Below are 19,939 nucleotides of genomic sequence, written 5' to 3'. Positions count from 1 at the left end.
CTGGAGGCAGCTCACAGCTTGGATGGCATCCCAAGGACACACCAAGGGTCCTGTCCATGGCACTGCTTGAGGAGAGTTGGCTCATTGCCAGCCTGCCCTGCCCAGAGCTCCCCGGGCACAGGGAGCTGGGACAACCCATTGCTGAGCTCAGCCTGCACAGGAGGAGCCCAAGGGCTGGGCCTGACCCTGAAGCTGGAACTGCCATCCCAGAGAGCCCCTCAGCAACGCCAGGAGCACCTGGGCAAGGCAAGGAGAGAGAGAGCCAGGCCTGAGGAAAAGCCTTTCCCTGCCCAGCCCTGCCCAGCCCCTGCCAGGCAGCACCAGGGCAGGGCAGTGGCCCTCAGGCCCTGTCAGCAGGAATGGGCACATGGCAGGAGAGATGCCCTTCATCTCTGGGGCTGCTCTGCCAGCCCAGCAGGGACTGAGGGCCCTGAGCCCCCCGGGCTGAGGGCTGTGCTGGCTGGGAGGGGACACAAGAGCTGTGCTGCTCAGGGCAGTGTCTGCCCTGCAGGGCAGGGCTGGCAGTGCCACATCTGCCCTGCAGCAGGGCTTCCTTCAGCACTGCCTCCCTCCCTCCCTGCCCACGGCTCTGCTGCTGGAGCTGTGCCAGCCCGAGCTGCTCCTGTGGCCCCGGGCTCCTTCCCTGCCAGAGCTGCCAGAGCCCAGCCCAGCCCCTGGGCCAGCTCTGCCCTGCAGCTGCTCAGGGCTGCAGGGATTAAAGAACAGCTCCCCCAGCCTGGGCACCATGGAAAGGTGATGCTGGATGGGCCTGGAGGCTGGGGGGGGGGGGGGGGGGGGGGCACTTGCTGAGGTTCCCAGGAAAACTCAGGGTAATGGTTTAAGAGCCTCAGCCCCTGTTCTGCCCTGCACAGCTGAGTTTCCATTGCCACCAAGCTGAGCCAGGGAAAAGTGGGAGCACAGATTCAGGAAAGCAGAGACCCAAGCAGGAAACCCCTGCCCTGAATGAGCTCATGAAAAGTCCCCTCAGGAATGAGCTGGGCGTGAGCTAGAGCTCTGAGGAGCCCTGGCCCACACAGCACCCTCTCCACAGCAGCAGGACCTGCCCTGGCAGGAGTCACTCCTTGCCCCCACAGCTCCCCTGCACTGTCCATGGGGAGCTGCCAGGCAGGCTGAGAGCTGCCTCTGGCAGGTGGCACATCCCCTGGGCTGGCCAAGAGCCCTCAGGACTGCAGGACCTGCTCTGCAGGACAGCCCTGACAGCCCTGGTTGCAGCCCCAGCTTCACCCCCTGCAGCCGTCCCTGGCAGCAGGAGCCATCCTGCCCTGTCCCTCTGGGGGTGCCCAGGGCAGCCCCGCTCTGCAGCACATCCTCCTCCTCCTGCTCCCCTGCCACAGAGAAATTGGGAGAGTCCTCCTGGCACATCCCCCAGGCTGTGGGGTGTGCTGGCTTCAGGAGATCCCTCCAGGAGCACAGGGGACATTGCCCTGCATTCACTGACTCACCATGTGGAGGGCTGTGAAGATCTTTCCCCCAGTGAAGTTTCAGCTCAATGACTTCCTCAGCCTGTCTCTGCCTGCCTCCTGTCCCCTCAGTGCCTGCAGGCAGAGCCCTCAGCCCTGCTGGGCTGGGAGAGGAGCTGGTCCTGGGAAGAGCTGTTCCTTTAAAGCTCAGCAGCACAGACACAGCACAAGGACTTTAATGACCCTCTTGGGACTTGGGTGTTGTTTACATCAGACTCAGTCCCTGAGAGAGCCTTCAAAAGACTTGTCCAGAACTCAAAGTTAAATTGAAACTCCAAAGTTTCTTGAAGTTTTAATGGGTCCCACTGAGGGACATGACTGAGAAAGTGTCCCCAGGTTCCAGTCAGAGCAGAACACTGGAGGAAGTGATGACAGCTGGGGACAAACAAGGCAAAGGTGTCTCTGGTGCTGAATAAACCTGGATGTGTTTCAGGAATGCAAAGGGCCAAGGCCTGAGCCCCAGCCCCTGGCCAGGCAGATCCTGTTCCTCCCTCCTTGCTCAGGGCTCTTCCCGGGATGGGCACTGGCATGTGGGGATGTGCAATGCCAAGGGCAGCACCATGGGGCGGCCCCTGCCAGGCTGCTGAGCAGGGACAAGCAGCCACCCTGTGATGTCACACAGCCCCTCGGATGTCACACAGCCACCTGTGATCTCATACAGCATCCTGTGATGTCACAGAGCACCCTATGATGTAACACAGCCACCTGTGATGTCACAGCCCACTCTGGGATGTCATACAGCACCCTTGTTTTGTCACAGAGCCAATTCTGGGATGTCACCCTGGAATGTCATGCAGCTGCATTGTGATGTCACAGAAGACTCTGATGTCAGAAAGTTGCTTTGGGATGTCACAGTCTGTTCTGTGATGTCACAGTCTTCTCTATCATGTTACACAGCCACCTAGTGATGTCACAACCCACTCGCTGATGTCACAGAGCCACCAGCTGTTACTTCCGGATCTGCTCTATGGCCTCATACCCTACTCCATGATGTCACAGCCAGCTCTGCGATGTCACAACCCCCTCAGTGATGTCACAAAACCCTCTCTGTGATGTCATGCTACCACTATGTAATGTCACAGCACACACTTTGATGTCACAGCCTGCTCTATGATGTCATACAACCATGCCATGATGTCACAGCCTGATCTGTGTTGTCACACAGTCTCCTCTATGATGCTGTAGCTGCTCAGTGACCTCACACAACAAACTCTGTGATGTCACAGCCCAATCTGTGACCTCACACAGCCCACTCTGTGCTGTCACACAGCCCCTTGCTGACATCACAGCTGCCCTCTGCCTCCAGGACACAGCCACAGAGGTGCTGCTGTGACACAGCCCCCTCTGGGACATCCCCCAGCCCCTGCCAGTGCTGAGCCCCTGTCAGCTCTGGCTGTGCCCTGCTGGTGTCCCTGAGCTGCCCTGGCAGTGCCCCAGCCCTGCTGGGCTGTGCACAGGAGCTGCTCCTGGCCAGAGCTGTCTCTCTGCAGCGCTGCCCTTGCCAGGAGCTGCCTCTGGGCCAGGAGCCCGGCCCAGCTCAGCAGCACAGACACAGCAGCAGGACTTTAATGACCCTCTGGGGCTTTGGTGCTCTTTGCATCAGACTCAGTCCCTCAGAGTGCGCTCAAAAACCTGTCAACATCTCAAAGTCAGATTGAAACACAGAAGATTTCTTGAAGGGTTAATGGTTCCCATTGAAGGACACAACTGAGAAAGTGTCCCCAGGTTGCAGCCAGAGCAGAACACTGGAGGCAGTGATGACAGCTGGGGACAAACAAGGCAAAGGTGCCTCTGGTGCTGAGCAAACCTGGATGTGTTTCAGGAATGCAAAGGGCCAAGGCCTGAGCCCCAGCCCCTGGCCAGGCAGATCCGGTCCCTCCCTCCTTGCTCAGAGCTCTTCCTGGGATGGGCAGTGGCATGTGGGGATGTGCAATGCCAAGGGCAGCACCATGGGGCGGCCCCCGCCAGGCTGCTGAGCAGGGACAAGGAGGCAATGAGGCTCCAGGCCTGCAAGGGTCACTTATCTCCTGCTCCTGGCTCAGGTCCAGGGCCAGCAGCCATGGCCAAAGTGCTGCCCAAGTTGGCTCTGTCAGGGCCTTGCAGCTGCTGCCCATCCCTGTGCCCTGTGCAGCCCAGGCTGTCCTACGGAGTCCCTGCCCTGTGCCTCTGTCCCTGCAGGCTGTCGTCAGCCCCCGGCTGCCCCACCTGGCTGGCCCCTTCCTTTGCTGACAGCTCTGCCTCCTGCCTGCCTCTGCCTGCCCACACAAAGCCTTGGGCTGCTCCAGGCTTTTTCTGGGGGACGTGTTGCACCACAGCCGTGCACTGGGAGGAAAATTCCTTTCTCCTGGTGTCCAGTCTGGGCTTCCCAAGCTGCCCTTGGTGCCATTATCTCTTTCTCTGTCTGTTTTATACAATAAAGAAAAACTCCGAGATGTGTGAAACCACCCTTTAATCCCTCCCCGGCTACTCGTATTCTGTCCTCAGTCTCCACACCACTGAGCCCAGAGTCTGCCGCCTCTCACTGCTGGTTATGGGATGAGGCCTCCAAACCTCATCTTGACAGGTTTTTGGGTCCTCTCCAAAATCTGTGAAAATGAAAACAGTGGTCAAAGTTATTTTCTCCCAAATCTTGCAGTGACAGAACAAGGCTCAATATCTCTGAACTGAATGAGGGTGGATTTACATTTGTTAGAAGGAGGAAATATTTTACAATGAGGAGAGTGCACGAAACTGCAACAGTGTTCTTACACAGAATTGGATTCCCCATCTGAGGAATTATCCAAGAGCAGGACCTTTGTGCAGCCTGACCCAGTGAAACCCATTCATCCCCAATCACAGAATTCCTGTTGTGTGGGTTCTCTGATGTGCTGGGTGCCCTCACAACACTTCTGGCCAGAATGTCTGCTGAGGGCAGCCAGGCTGCTGCAGGGGCAGTGACCTCACAGCCATCACCATGGCAGCTCTGTCCCCTGGGCCTGGCTCTCCTCTTCCTCTGCCCCTGCCTTGTCTCTGCTGCCATGAAGAGTTTTGTCATTCATATCTTGTCCCCAAAGTGCTGGGGCCAATAGCTTCCCAGGCAGGCTCCTGGAGCAGAAGTGGCTTTTCAGAGCCCAGGCAGAAATGAGCCCTGAGGCAGCAGCTCTGCAGTGCTGGCCACCAGGCCGGGCTGCCAAGGGAGGCTTCTGGCCATGGCCTGCAAGCAGCTGCTGCTGCCAAGGTGCCTTTGGCGCCTCAGGCTCTGCCTGGCACAGCTCCCAGCACGGCACTCTGCCCTTGTGCCCGAGCCCTTCCCTGTGCTGTGGCTGGCCTGGGGCTTTTCCTGCAGCGGGACCTGCCCTGCTCCTGGCACAGGAAAGGCAGTTCCTGCTGGAGCAGGAGGCTCTGCCTGCCATGGGCTCCAACAACTCCAGCCAGGCCCTGTTTGCAAAGACCCCAGTGGGAAATGAAGGAGGGTCATGTTGCTTTTGGGGTTGAATAATGCTGAAAGCAGACTTCTCCATCCCAAAATCCTGAGAGGGAGAGGAAACTGTGGCAGGGATGGAATAATTGACAGAGAAAGGAACAACCAAGGGAGAGCACTGAGAGCTTTGCAGAGCTGCTGGGCTGGCCCAGCCTGGGCACATCTGACTGACAGGGCAGCACTTCAGACTAGAGAAGCCCCGTCCCAGATTTTAACAGCAGCGTGTCCTGACATTTCCCTACCTGGGGGTGTGGTGATTCCTCCCTACCATGGGGACACCCCTCAAGGTCACTGTTCCAGGCTGAGCCAAAGGAATTTGCCCACGATCATTAGTCTTGGGGAGTGACATTAATCTCTCTTAAATAACCGGTTTTGCTTTAACACAGTTGCTTTGAAATCACTTCCAAGTACTCTATACAATATAATATGTTATAGCTCTTATATATTGGTGTAAATTTTTCTGATTAAGATCATTTTGTCTCATCAGTGCTATAATAGATATTTATATAAAAATCTCTGGTTTGCTATCCTTAATCCTGTGAAACAAATTCTATAAAGGTGTCATGGTTTGGCCCTGGCACAATGCCAGTGCCCCCATGAAAGTATATTTGCAAAATGGTTACTGTGAGATGGGACTCAGAAACAGAACAAAGCAGGCTCCAACTTGGGAATGGAGCGGAAAAAAACCCCAACACTTTATTAATCTACAACATAGAGACAAAAGGGAAAAAAAGGAAAAAAAAATTACACACGACAATCCACAATGGAACACTTCCAAAACACTCTTCCTCCTTCTACCTAACACTCAGTCTCCTCTAACACTCACTTCTCAGTCCAATACCATCCTTCACACAACTTCCCCCATTCATCAGGAGAGAGGAGTCTCTCTCTTGCACCATGGGCCTCCCCAGGAAACACAGTTGGAACCTCCTGTGCTTCCATGTCACACGTGGCAGCCACCCGGAGAGAATCTGCCATGGTGATCATCTTCCTTCCATGTCCAGTGCTCTCACACCAGCCATGGATCCAAACTGCTTCTTAGGTCTTTTTAAGAATGCTTTGCTCAGTTTCAAGAAGTGGCAGCCTCTCACTATTTGGGACACCTGTCCCCCCCTTATTTCACCCCCTGGGGCCGAAGGGCCTTGTGAAACAGAGATCTTTCTCCTCTGAAGGCAGAGGGCTCCACCACACCCTCCTCATCAGTCTCTGTTCCCTCTATTTCTTCTTAAAACAGCTTTGTCACTTTTGGTTTTTGGCCAACTGCGTCCCCCAAGGTACAGTCTCTGCATTACAGGATAAAAATTGGTTCTGTCCCGTGGCCATGTCAGAGAAAGTCCAGCCAAAGGCCACTGCAATCATCTCTTTCATCCAGGGCACTTCTCATCTGCTGACATTTATTCACCTACTCAAACCTTCTTCTTCTTGCCCATCCTCCGTCCCCTTTCAATTCTCACCTGGGGAGGATCAGCGTTTTTACAGCTTCCATTGTTTCAGTACCAAAGGGGTTAAAACCTCAGCCATGGTCTGCCTGCGGCTGGGCACCTTGCCCCCCCCTTTTCTCCTGGCCATGGTGCCAGCACAAGATATCAAATTTCAAGCCAGCACAGAGTCTCTATCACTCTCTCCCAGGGGGGCTGCCCAAACATCCCAGGTCTCCTCCACCCTGCACCTTGCAGGGCTCCGGCCTCCCTCCCCACAGGCCACATGGCCTCCCCTGCCCCACCCAGACGCAGCTGGGCAGGGGAGAGGTCAGATCAACTCATCGCTGGACTCAAAAGAGAGAGTCCCTCTGGGAATCCTCTGCTTTTAACCCCTGTGTGTTCTCAGAGGTGTATCCAGGCCTCCAGTGGCCACACCTGGTGCCAATTTTCAAAACTGGCCACTGATTTGTTTCACCACAACTTTCCCAGAAACTCACTTCCTGGTCAAAACACAACAAAATGTTAATTCCACCTCATTAATTCTTTACACACAAACGCTTGAAAAGTCTGGGGCTGGGATTGGAACCAGCTGCTCCATGGCTGTTCTCACAAAAAGAGCTTAGAAAGCCTGGAGATTCTTGGGGGTGTTTGAGTGTGGATATGACAGTCCGGTCAGAGACAGAGAAAGCAAGATAAGCTTTCCCATGAATTGGTCTGGGAACTTTTAGGGAGCTGGAGAGAAAGAATTGTAACTATCCACAGGTGGTGTTTGTAATAGGTTGTTTTTTTCCATAAAGTTGTTCAATGGAAGGTGTTTTCTTCATTAGACAATCATGTGAAATGTGTTGATTAAATGACCAATGAGGTCCACTAGTAGCAAACCAAGGTATAAAAGAAGAGGATTGAATAAATGGGTGGCTTTTAGCTCTCAGCCTTCCGACCTGAGTCTGTGTCATCTCTGACTCCACAGTGACATTTGGGGATCTGTGGGGGCTATTTGGGATCCTTTCTGCACCTCGTGACCTAACAGGAGCCTCTCCAATAAACTTTGCCTGAAGCTCCCACTGTGTCCATGACAGGAACCCCTGTGAGTGTCTGGGACATCCCTGCTCTTTGGCAGCCTGGGGACTCCTGCAATGTCACCGTGGAGCCCTCGTGAGTGCCTGTGACAGATCGGTGCCTTTGCAGCCCAAGGTGCCCTGGGATGTCGCCATGGAATGGCTGTGACTGCCTCTGAGCACAGGGGTGTTTACCATCCCCAGAAACACCTGGGAGGTGTCCATGGAGCCCCTGTCTCTGCCTGTGACATTCCAGCTCTTGAACAGCCTGGCGACTCTTGGAAAGTCCCCATGGAACCCCTCTGAGGGCCTGTGACAAATCTGATCCTTAGTAGGCAACCATCCCCAGCCCCCTGTTGCTATGGTCAGTTTCCATGGCAACCATCCCCAGCCCCCTGTTGCTATGCTCAGTTTCCATGGCAACCATCACCAGGACCCTGTTGCCATGCTCAGTCCCTTGGAAGCTCCATGCAGACCCCATGCCAGGGGTGGTTGACATGGACACCAGCTCAGGCCTGCAGCCAGAGCCCGTTGCCATGGCAACCATTGGCAGTCCCATCCCCAGGGTCATGGGATCCCAGATCCACAGAACTGGCTGAGCTGGGAGAGACCCATCAGGATCCTGGAGTCCAACTGCTGGCCCTGCACAGGACACCCCAACAATGTCAGCCTGGGCCTGGCAGTGCTGTCCAAACGCTGCTGGAGCTCAGAGAGCCCTGGAGCTGGGAGCCTTCCCTGGGGAGCCTGGGCAGTGCCCCAGCAGTCTCTGGGCAAAAACCTTTTCCTGAGATCCAACCTGAGCCTGCCCCGACTCAACTGCAGCCGTTCCCTCCAGTCCTGTCCCTGGGCACCAGAGGGAAGAGGTTCCCACAGCCCCAGCCAGGGACCCACTCCCAAGGCTGTTGCCTTGGCCACCAGGGATGGGACCAGCTGGGATGCTCGGTTTCCACAGGCTGGGGTTTAGGAATGGGATTCCCCAATGTCCTGCTCCCACTAAAACCGCACTGCCGCTCGCTGCCCTCCCACCTCCCATGGAAAGCACAAAAGCCAAAGATCCTGGGCTGGGATAAGAACAATTTATTTGGAACAGCAACGAGATAAAGAACAAACAGGAACAGAAACAATATTGACAACAGAAGGGTTATAAAAAAGGGAAAACTACAACACAACTGACTGCATCTTCCTGGCCATAATTTCCTCCTGCCTGGAAAGGACACCCTTCTCCTCAGGAGGAGATAGAGAGAGAGAGTCCCTTTCCTGCCCATGGCAATGACCTGAGGTCGGAGTGAATGCAAAGACACAGCCCTGGCCAGACCCTCATGTTCTTCAATGTGACATCATGTCATTGGCAGGGGAAGGAAAACGAACAGGTGTCTTCCCAGCATGGATCACAGTGAACACGTATCACCAGGGCTCTTCCAAACATGGTTCTCCCGTGGGGGATGAAGTTGGAGCAGTGCACAAAGCTCTTCCTGCAGTTGCAGCATTTGCATGTCTTCCCTTACTGGTGACTGTGTTGGTGTCTGCTCAAATGAGAGCTCTGTCTGAAGCTCTTCCCACACTGGGGACACTCGTAGGGCCTCTCCCTGGTATGGATACGCTGGTGGGTGACAAGGTGGGAGTTGCGGTTGAAGCCCTTCCCACAGTCAGAGCAGCGGAAGGGCCTCTCATCTGTGTGAATCCGCTGGTGCTGGAGGAGATTGGAGCTCATGTGAAACCTCTTCCCACACTCGGGACACTCATAGGGCTTCTCCCCAGTGTGGATGCGCTGGTGCTTCATGAGGTAGGAGTTGTACTTGAAGCTCTTCCCACAGTCAGAGCAGCAGAAGGGCCTCTCATCTGTGTGAATCCGCTGGTGCTGGAGGAGATTGGAGCTGGTGTGAAACCTCTTCTGGCACTCAGGACACTCGTAGGGCGTCTCCCCAGTGTGAATGCGTTGATGCCTGACAAGTTTTGAGCTGCAGCTGAAGCCCTTCCCACATTCCCCACACTCGTAGGCCCATTCCCCAGTGTGGATCATCTGGTGGCTGATCAGGGTGCTGCTCTGCCTGAAGCTCTTCCCACACTCCAAGCACTTGTAGGGCTTCTCCCCATCAGGAAGCTGCTCATGGACCACCAGCTCCAAGCCCTGGCTGAAGCTCTGTCCACCTTCCTGGCACAGGGTGGATCTTTCCTCCTCAGAGCACCTGGGCTGGGTTTGAAGCCCCTCCTCCTGTGGGATCTCAGGGAATTTTCCTCCTTGTTAGATTCCTGTGCCATGGAGCCGCTCAAATCTGCCTCTTCCATGAGGTTCTGCCATGGGAATTTGTCCTCCCTGGTCCCTATTCTCAGCTTGTCTGAGGAAGACAGGGCAAGGAGAGGATGGGATTTGCCTCTGTGCCAGAGGGAAGGGGAAGGAAATCCTCCCAGTGCATCCCTGGCAGGATGGCATTGGCAGTGGGTCTGTCCTGCAGACTTGTACTGTGCTGGGCAGGGAGATGGAGCAGGAGAGATAAGGAAAGACGCCCTGACTTCCTCCTCACCTGCCTGAGTGTCTCGGGGCATCTTCCTCTTCCTTGAAACCTTCTCCTCCATCTGGCAGTGGGTTTGGGATGTAAAATTCTGTTTTAGGAGGAAAACAAGAGATGAGTGCATTGATCTTTGTACTGGTTCGAGGTCAAACCAGGGGGAGATTTTAAGCCAGAATTACAATTTAAGAAGAAAATTAAGATCAAGGCAATGATACAGAAACACTGCCTTAAACAGACAGAGTGAGGATATAACCTGACACCCTGTTGGTCAGGGTGGTGGGAGCAGTCCCATTAAATGGTGGCTGCAGTCCTGTTGCAGTGATGATCATGATTCTGTCAAGGCAGTGATCCTGGAGAAGGGTCTGGTCTTCCTCTGAAGGTCCAGTGGTGGTGATGGAGCTCTTGTCCTCTGGCAATCCAGTAGCCAAGGTGCTCCTGGTGTCAGAAGCCTCCGCTTATATCCAGGTAGGAATGCTTGGCTCCTCCCCCTGGGCGGAGCATCCCACAATGGGATGATGTCATTTTACCAGTCCTGCAGGGACACTCAATGGCCCATTCACAGAAGATAGCCCCTGGAGGGTGTTATCAGGGCTGAGTCATGGAAGAGATAAAGAACACTGCCCCACCTGTTTATAACAATTTGTGAAGATGGTGATGGAAAACATGCATTTGGTTACATCTTACACTGCAGCCTGAAACAGTGGGGTAATCCCTGCTGGGGGGTGAACACCACCCCCCTTACCCAAACTGGCTCAGGTGTCAAACCCCCACCCTGGGAAGGCCACACACACAGGGGACAATGTCACACTTGCCCTGACCCAGGGGAGGTCTCTGTCCCTGTCACTCCCTTGCCGTACCCGCTCTTCTTTCTTTTTCTCTTTTTTCCATTTCTCTTTACCTCACATTTACTGTTCAATAAAATCCAATTTGGATTTGGTCTCATTAGCACCTTAATTGGGGCAGAAGCATCTCTCTAACAAATTTCTTAACCAGATTGCAACATTATTTTGGCACAGTGAGTTTAGGCACTGTTGTCTTTCCCCAAGTGCCTTTGACAACAGCATGGTTCCCTCCTCTGAAGAGGTTGTGGTTCTTTCTGGAGGAACCCTTGGAAACTCGGACGCAGCTTCATCTGAGTGACATTTGGGAGAACTGATGAGGAAAAAGGCTGTTGGTGGCTGGGTGGCCAGTGGAAAGAAAATGTTTTGTTGTCCTTCCTTGAAAAGTTTCTTAAAAACACTGGAGGAAAGCGAGCAAATGATACCAGAGAGGCTGACAAGGTTCATTGACCCCAAGGTGAGGAACACAAGGCTGCTAAAAGTCCCACAAGAAGCCCAGCTCAAGTAGCTAAATTCCTGAATAAATGCCAAATTCACAGGCTTAGAGGCTTTGCCAAATGTGAGAATCATTATTCTCTTCATCCCTGTCACCCTTGACAAAGCCCCACAGTGCTTTCTCTTCCTTTTAATAATCTGTATTGGGCCAAATTTCCACTTTTTTTTATGGGAACCTGCCAGCAGCTGATCTGGAGCTGTGCAGGAACCGATGGAACTTGGAATTGCCACACAATTGCTTCTATTTTCAATTTATTAATGTTTGGGATTTGTCTGCATTTTCATCACATGTGACTTGTGAGAAAATCAAATATTCATCAAAGTGGTTTATGCAGAGTTAAGTTTGATTTCTGCCAAGTTTATTTTGTCCAGTGCCCAGAGGATGCTCGAGGGGGCTCTGTTCTTGCCTCTTACCCTGGGTGATGCTTGGGAGGGGCTTGTGGGGGCTGTTCCTGTCCCTGTCACCCCAGGCCATTCCCCAGGTGGTTTCCATCATTCTCACTCCAGGGAATGCCTGGGGGGTCTCCCTCCCCCTCACCCTGTGCCGGGGGTGCTCAGGGCAGTCTCTGTCCCTCTCAGCCCAGGGGATGCTCGGGGGTCTCTGTCCCTCTCAGCCCTGATGTGACCCTGTCCAAACATCATCGGGGTCAGAGGGACAGAGACACCCCCAAACCCCCAGAAGGGCTGAACCTGGGATCATGCTCATACCCTCTTCATCTGTTTAGCCCAGAAATGAGTTCTGCACCTTTAAGGCAGGTTCTGAGAGCGAAGGAAGGCAGGAAGTGAGCAGGTTTTTTTAGAAACTGCACTCCTCCATATTCCAGCTGCTGGACAGACAGATTGCAGGACAGGGGTCTCCTTTGGTTTTAGTTAGTTTTTAGCTCTCTGAGGCAGATAAGTGCCCTGGACTGTGGTTTTTCTTTTACTTTAGAGCTGTTTAAACCTGCTCTCAACATCCAGAAGAGCCCTGGCAGCTCCACCTGTGGCCCATTGGCCCGAGCCTGGTCCACGGCATTTCCAGTGCTGGAGAAACGGATAGGAGACTGATAAGAGACTGTGTGAGCAGAGCTACAGCCCACAGAGGGACTTTCTGAGTTTGTCATCTCTTTTGGAGCAGCAAGATGTTTTATTGTTTAATATTCGTCATTTGCTGTGCTCATGAATGCTTTGTCTGTCAAATAAACAAGTTTTTCCACTTTTCTCCAAGGAAATCTTTTCCCAAACTGATTGGGGGACAGGCTGCTTGAATTTGCTTTCTAGAGGAAACCCCTTTTGGAGGATTTCTCCCAAATTTGCCCTAAACCAGGACAGAGTGGTGGGGAGAGGAGAGAGCCCCAAGTGACTGGATTGGGGGGAGGCTGGAGAGAGGGACCCTGGGACCCCAAAACCCCCCAGCATCCCTAAGCAGGACCCTGGAGAGGGGGGATCCCCAGGAGCTATGGGATCCTCAGCAGCCATGAGAGGGGGGAACACCAGAACCCCAGAGGGATGAGAATGGAAATGAGATGCTCCTGGTGGCTTTTTTTATTCACTTTTGGTTTTTGAAGGTTTTTACCAGGTGACTTCTAGAGAGGGACTTGGGCAGAGGACCTTCAGCCTCACTGTGCTCATCCCTTGTTTTTCCCCAAACCAGGATTTCCCATTACCAAACCTTGGCCCAATGGAGGAGAAAGCAGCAGGGAAGAGAAAGATGCCCGAGACATGCAAGCAGGTGAGGAGGAAGTCAGTGCCCCTTTCCCCCTCTCTCCTGCTCCATCTCCCAGCCCAGCATGGCCCCTGGCTGCCGGACAACCCCACTGCTGCTGATACTGTCCTCCTGGGAATGTACTGGGTGGATCTCCTGCCCCTTCCCTCTGGCACGGAGGCACATTCACAGGCTCTGGGGAAGGAGGGGGAACCGCGGGCGGTTTGGGGTGCGTGGCTCAGCTGCTCCCAGCGCGGTTCCCCCGAGCCCCCGGCGTGGCTCCGCCAGGCCCCCCCACCACGGCACCTGCCGGAGGTTTTTTAACAGAAATGCTGGTAAATTGACCATCTGGAATGACACTAAATACAATTTCAAGAAGCTGCTGGTTTGCCGGGCAATTTGCTGAATTCCACATTGCTGTTTCTTTCAGTAAAACTGCACTTTAAAAGGTCTTATTAAATTTATGCTTGCATAAAATTTTGGCTACCATGGGCTTATCGCAAAACTAAATTACGTAAAAACATGACACACTTATTACATCCTTTGAATCTCCCCAGTAAATCCATCACACTGTTATTTCAATTGCGGATTGTTCAACTTTTTCAGTGCCTTATTTCCATTAGTAGCATCAGAATAAGTTAAATTTTGTTATATGTATAACTTTTAAGGATATTAGTTTTTTATTTTGTAATGTTTAATTTAATCCAAATTCCGGGTTGATAACACTAAGCAAAGTTAAGCTTCATTATTGTCAGATTTGAGCAATGTTAAGTTAAATTCCAAAATTTGAAATCCTGTTGTTCTGGATTGAGAGATAATGTGTGTATTGTATTTGCCATCTGTCAGAGGTAGGGCAGTTATTTTCTGTTAATTGGGCAGTTTTCTTTATCTCTTCAACAAATCAATCCTCCCTCCAGGGAGATATCTTTTGTTAATGGGCCATTGAGTGTAACTGCACGACTAATAAAAATTACATCATCCCACTGTGAGGTGCTCTGCCCAGAGGGAGGAGCCACGCATTGCAGACATGGTGAGGCTGGGGGTGAGGAGCAGCTTGTCCAAACAGGGTCAGCCCTCAAGGGGCTCATTCTTCTCCATGCCCAGACCTCCCAAGGAGACATTCATCATCAAGATCACCTGGGGAATGCATCTATCAGCTCTTCTCTGAACTGGAACATAAAAAAATACTTGATTAAAGAAAAAAAAAATTAATGAGGTGCACTTTGAAATCTTTCATCCTTAAAGGAACTCTACACTGACTCCAATCAGCTGCACAAGCCATGGACGCATGAAGAGCACTGAAGAAAGAGCCCTCAAGACCTTTCTGTGTTTTGACAATCCCCATGTTGGATTTGGGGCTGAGTCCAGGAGCCTCAGGCACTGAGAGAAGGATGAAGAAGCTGCTCAAGGAGTCAGCAGCAAAACTCCAAGTGCCTTGGAGCATGGCTGGGCCCCAGTGAGGGCAGGGAGTGCCAAAGGCTCCCCGGCACTGCTGAGAGCAGATCCTTGAGGCCAGGAGTGCAGGGAGCCCAAGGCTCTGGGCAGGGAACTGCAATGCTGAGCAAGGCCTGGGCTGGCTGGGGGAAGCAGAAAGGCCAAGCCCTGAGCCCAGCCTGGGCCAGCAGGGCCTGTCCCTCACGGGTGGCTCGGGGCTCTCGGTGGGGCAGGGGGATGTCAGGGGCAGCAAGGACAAATGTCATCAACCTGTGTGACATTCCAGGTGCTCATGGAAACAAGAGGCCACTGTGAGCCTGCAGGGCTGGAACACCCCAGAACACTGAAATGCTGGGGGGAACCAAAGGCTCCTTTCCTTGAGTTTGGTGCACAGGAGAAACAGCAACCAGATATTCTCAACATGGCCAGATGCAAAGAATATTCTTGGTAGGACAGGACCCACAAGGTTCATCAAGTCCAGCTCTGAAGTGATTGGCCCACACAAGGATTGAATCCACTACCTCAGTTATCCAAAATCGTTCCACGTAAGTAGGATTACAAGGAAAAGAAATAGAGAACAACAGAAAGACAGACAATTGATAGACATGCATGTAAGTATCAACAGTTCTGTTTCCAGTGTTACTAACAGAAGAACCCCAGCAGAAGGCAGGGTCCAGACCATGGCCTTGGCCTCGTGCTCCAGCTTTTAATCCCCTGGGCCTTCATGGGCCCGCCCCAGGGGTGGGACTGCCAGTGGCTTGCCCAATCAGAGTCAGGGAGGGCACCCGCTGCTAGTGTGTGATTGATTGGCAGCTCTGCCAATCAGAGCTCGGCCAGTGCAGCGGTTGTGTTATTGATTGACAGCTCAGCCAATCAGAGCTTGGTTAGAACAGCCCCTGCTGTGTGATTGACAGCTCTGCCAGGGTGGGGCGGGGCTCTGTCCCACCACAAACCAAGGCCTGACCCCGGCCTGGCCCCACACGGGCATTCCGAGCATCCCGAGGTGTCTCAGGACATCGATCTCATCCAGGCCCTGACAGCGACCACGGTGACACTGCAGAACCTCATGGTACCATGGGTGAGTTGTGCCAATGGAGATCCAAGGAAACTATGGTGGGACTGGGGAACTTGATAGAATCAAGGAGACCATTGTGCAGTTCAGGGGCCCTGTGGAAGCAAGGGTCAATGATGAAACTGTGGGGCCAATAAGAACAAGGAGCCATTGTGACACAGAAGGGCCACATGGAGCCAAGGGACCACTGTGACTCTACTGGGGCTCATTAAACCAAGAAGCCATTGCGATATTGCAAGACCTCATGGAATCCATGAGAACATTGTGACATTGAGGAGACTCATGAAATCAAGGGAACATAGAACAAGTCTGCCTGGTTTAGCCTCCTGGGGGCTGTCTGACAGGTCCCACTGAATTTGGCATGTCAAGGGCCACTTCCCATCTGACTGTGAAGCACTAGGGCTCTGTGCTTTCATTCCTATGGAAAAGAAATGTTTTTCTTGTCTAGGTGGCCATGGCCAAAATTGGAATTCTGCCTCTAAAATTCCCTATATCCCATGCTTATTCCCAGACCAAATCTGCCAATACAGTCAAGTCTGGCTAGCCTTGGCCTCTGGTGACTGCCTCTCATCTGCCACTGCACCACTGGGGCTCAGTTGTTTCCTTCCTGTGGAGACCTCTGCGACACTGCGAGGCGTTGTGGAGCCAAAGGGCATTGTTACACTGTAGGAACTTGTGGAACCAAAGGGATCATTGTGACATGTGGCCACATGAGTCCAAAAGCTCTCCTTGAGGGCTGCCCCAGGCTAGCTCTTTGGCACACAAGCCACAGCGAGGGGGGGCACTCTCCTCACTTCCACTTGCAAGGAGAGAGCCTTATGCACTAATGCCTTGAAGGAGTCTGGGCCAATGCCGACGGGAGTGAAGACAGCGGGTTTCGACTTCTGGTGATACAGGGTCTATTGGGAGGAGCAGGGAGATGAAAAGTCTAGGAGGTCTAGAAACTGAAGACAGTGGGAAAGGGCTTACAGCAGCTTATAAAGGGGGGTGGCAACAGGGGTGGAGTTGGCCCTCCAACCAAGAGAGGAGCAGGAAGGAGTGGAAAAGGAAAGAAGGACACTGCTGTGGGACCAGTGGAGAGCGACTAGGGGAGCAGCCCCACCCCCTAAACCAATCACTTGATGCCCAGAAGAGAAGCTTCTAGATGGAGAGGATGGGTCGCCAAGTGATGGACAGGGCACCAGGCTCAGTCAAAACAAAAGATGCATTTGTAACTGGGGCAACAGGGGAGGAGACAGAGAGACTGACAAGGATTGCGGGGGAGGAGGCAACCTGGGTAGAACCATTGTATAACTAAAGGGGTGAGTGGAACAAAACAACTTACAATATACAACTTAGCATAAGTAAAAACCCAAAAAACCCACAACACAACATCTCTCCTTTTTTTGTTTAAAATTAATCACAAGAGGAGAAAACAAGTCCTTAAAATGAAGTAAATTCAATTTGATTGTTAAATTCCAAGTAAACATCCCCAAAACAAGGTTGAACTAGTGGGGCAGAAGCCCACCAGCCCTCCTCAGGAGCCAGATGGTCTTCGGTGGAGTCTTGATCTTCTTCCTCCGGGTCTGATGTTGGAATTTGCATTCAGTTAATGCTTGGGGAAGATGTCATCTTTGTAAGAAATTTTAGTATTAGCTGCCATATGATGCTGGCAGCAACACAGACTAAATGACTAAACAGAACAAAAGAATGGTTATTAAAACAGAGCCCACCCAGCCTGAAAGGCCCCATCTGGAGAAAATGTCCCCCAGCCAGTCTGCACTCTCTTTCTTAATCTGATGCACCATGTCCTTCAGTTGTGCAATTGTATTCCTGACATCCTTGGCCTTAGATGTCAAGTTCAGACAGGAGAGCCCCTCAAACTCTTCACATTGATGGTAATGGAGCAGGAGCAGGAAATCAGTTGCTGCCCTGTTCTGAAGGGTTGCCTGCCTTGTTATTTCTTCATCTGATAGGAGGTCGCTCAGGACTGCTGAGATTAAGTTCGCTTGTTAGGTTACCCAGAACTCTAGGTGAGCTAATTCACCTGCAGCTTTTGTCGCAGCCACCCAAAGTAAAAGGACTGTGATTGCAACACCTTTAGGTTTGGACCAATGAACAATTTCCAAATCACACTTAGAATCTAATTCTTGAAGGTTTCTCCGGGAATGGGCTGAATTGTGTGTGACGTTTTTAGATTTCTAATTTGAAATTTGGGTATTGTTGGGTGCAAACAGCGTCAGCCTCCCAAAAGAACAAGGGCCTTCCTATCAGGCGAGAGGGGATGACTGCCCAAGCTGGGTCTCCACAAATTAAGAAAATTCCCCGGGGAAGGGATCGGGATTTGTGGTCATAAGTCGAAGCCATGGAAATTTGGGAAATGGCATTGCACCAGTTTCCAGCGGTGTAATCTTGATTGTGTTGAAGGACTGGGAGGTAGGATTTATCAAGGGGGTCTGGGGAAAACAGAAATTGGACACAAACTGAGGCTGGTACGGAGCCGAGCAAGGTAAACTCAAGGGGTTCAGAATCTGAATGATTTAATTTGGGGAGGAGATTTCTCCAGACAAGGTTAGGGTTAATTCCAGGGGAGAGGTAACTTTCTAATGGGCAAGGAGTTTCAGGGAACTGTTGAGAGGGGGAGGAAACTCATCTAGGTTTGAAGGGATCCCCACAAGGCAGGTCGACAAGAGGTCTGCTGCTGAAACGGTGGTCAAACAAAGAAGATCCTGGTCAAGGACCTTGGTGAGCACTTTCCAGATGTTAACTTTTGGCTGGGGGATGATCCACATATCAACAGGTGGTATGGTGGATCAGATGAAAACCAGGATGATGGTGATCCAAAGCCAGATGAGGGCCATTAGGTTTGGGTTTACTGGAAAAGAAGCAGAAGCAGTGAGTACAATGCAAAAAAAGGGGGGTGGTTCTACTCCAGGATGATGAGATCATCTGAAAAAGGTCTCTTCTTCCTCCTCCAACAAACATCTTCTACTTGCACTACCTGACAAGCCAAACGTTTTTTTGGTAGAAATGGCTTGACCCATTTGGAGGGTACCCACTTAGGCCAAGAGGGACTGGATACGCAAGCATATTCCCTTCACTGGGTGACAAGCTGGAAGGGGCCCTCCACTTTCCAGGTCTCCGGGTCTCTTACCATGACCCAGGACCTGTCCTTCAGCTCCAGTAGAGGGTTTGCGTGGTAACACCAAGTCATGGGTGGATTCAAATTTTCAAAACTGCAGTTTAAGAAGTTTAATCTGAAAAGCGCTTTGGACAACCCAATCTGGGGAGGGTCCACATTCACTGTCTCTCGCTGATGTTCGAGCATTGAGACTCTGCTGAAACCTCTTCCACCATGGTTTGACCTGTCGGGGAATAAGGGATGCCAGCATGTCTTATTCCCCATTGTTGCAGGAAAGCTTTACATTCCTTGGATTTGTGCCCTGGCCCATTATCCGTTCGAAATTTCGAGGTCGAGATACTTCCAAGGTGGCATCCTCTGAATTTTGTCACTTTGCAGCTCGAGCCCTGCAGCAATTAATGAAGATGCTGCCAGTTCAAGTGCATGGCTAAGTATGTCGTTGCTGAGTGCACAAATTTGAATCCCCAATGATTACATACCTGCAATGGATCCAGTGCCAAGTACTTGGGGTCTTGGGTGAAACTGTTACTGCATGGAAATTAGAGTTTCGGAGATGGACAGGCTTTGTCAACTGGAGTCTGAAGGGAGAAAGTTTAGATAATGTCATCAGAATGGGTTTTTGGTTTAAGTATATAGGTGTTGCAGATGGTGAATCTTTAAAAGTCATGTCCGGTGAATCATTGGAAATCACATCAGGTAAAGTCATGTCAGTTATGTCAGCAACAAGTGGGATGTGTCTGAAGGGGTCTCCTCCCCTGCCCTCCCCACAGGATGCTTAATTATTCTGCCTTAATTTTGTTGTCGCAAAGGGAGGGGCTGCACTTAGAAATATTTTTTTTTGACCCCTCTTCAGAAAGCGACTGGCTCTATCTAAATTAAAGAAATTGTTGCTGCAGTGGGCAAGCCAGGGCCCAGTGGCATGGCTTGACACAGAGATGACACAGGCAATCCTCGGGCAGTGGCGGGCCAGCAGGTCTTGGCATGGTTTGCGTGCCTGGAGCCAAAGTAGGATAAACATCAATGGGAGGTTTGGCAAAAGCAACTTTGAGAGCAGTTCTTGGTGTGTGATCTTTTTGAGTAGGTTCCTCCGGAAGCACAGAAAACTTTTTTGCACAAACTTCAAGCATGAGTTGCAAGGTGGGGTGGGCATTCTAATGGGAGGCTGAGGATGGCCACCTTACACCTGGGATTGGTGTTAGCTGATGCCATCTCAGATAAAATCTCTTGACAAGCCTCCTCACCCCAAACCTGCAACTCCACTGCCTTCCAGAGGCATTCTACAAAGGCTGTAAAAGGCTCAGATGGAGATTGAAAAATTTTAGAGTATGTTAACAAGGGAGCCCCAACGTGCAAACGAGGAATGC

At 52.0% G+C, this 19,939-nt stretch overlaps 2 protein-coding genes across 2 annotated transcripts in view; one reads left to right on the top strand and one right to left on the bottom strand.

Annotated features, from left to right (window-relative positions):
• LOC135306049 (zinc finger protein 420-like) overlaps window positions 1–19,939 on the top strand; it is a 415,160-nt gene that overhangs the window by 245,776 nt on the left and 149,445 nt on the right. The gene's annotated exons all lie outside the window — the stretch shown is intronic.
• Window positions 1–19,939, bottom strand: part of LOC135305938 (zinc finger protein 420-like) — a 71,365-nt gene that overhangs the window by 47,944 nt on the left and 3,482 nt on the right. Inside the window, exon 2 of the mRNA XM_064429515.1 lies at window positions 8,960–9,552. Within this exon, the coding sequence (XP_064285585.1) occupies window positions 8,960–9,552 (593 nt within the window). The remainder of the gene's footprint in view (window positions 1–8,959; window positions 9,553–19,939) is intronic.

Source organism: Passer domesticus, chromosome 8, assembly GCF_036417665.1.
Source record: "Passer domesticus isolate bPasDom1 chromosome 8, bPasDom1.hap1, whole genome shotgun sequence".
NCBI classification, from domain to species: domain Eukaryota; kingdom Metazoa; phylum Chordata; class Aves; order Passeriformes; family Passeridae; genus Passer; species Passer domesticus.
Note: the sequence above shows the minus strand (reverse complement) of the source record. Positions and strands in the feature narration are given on the sequence as shown.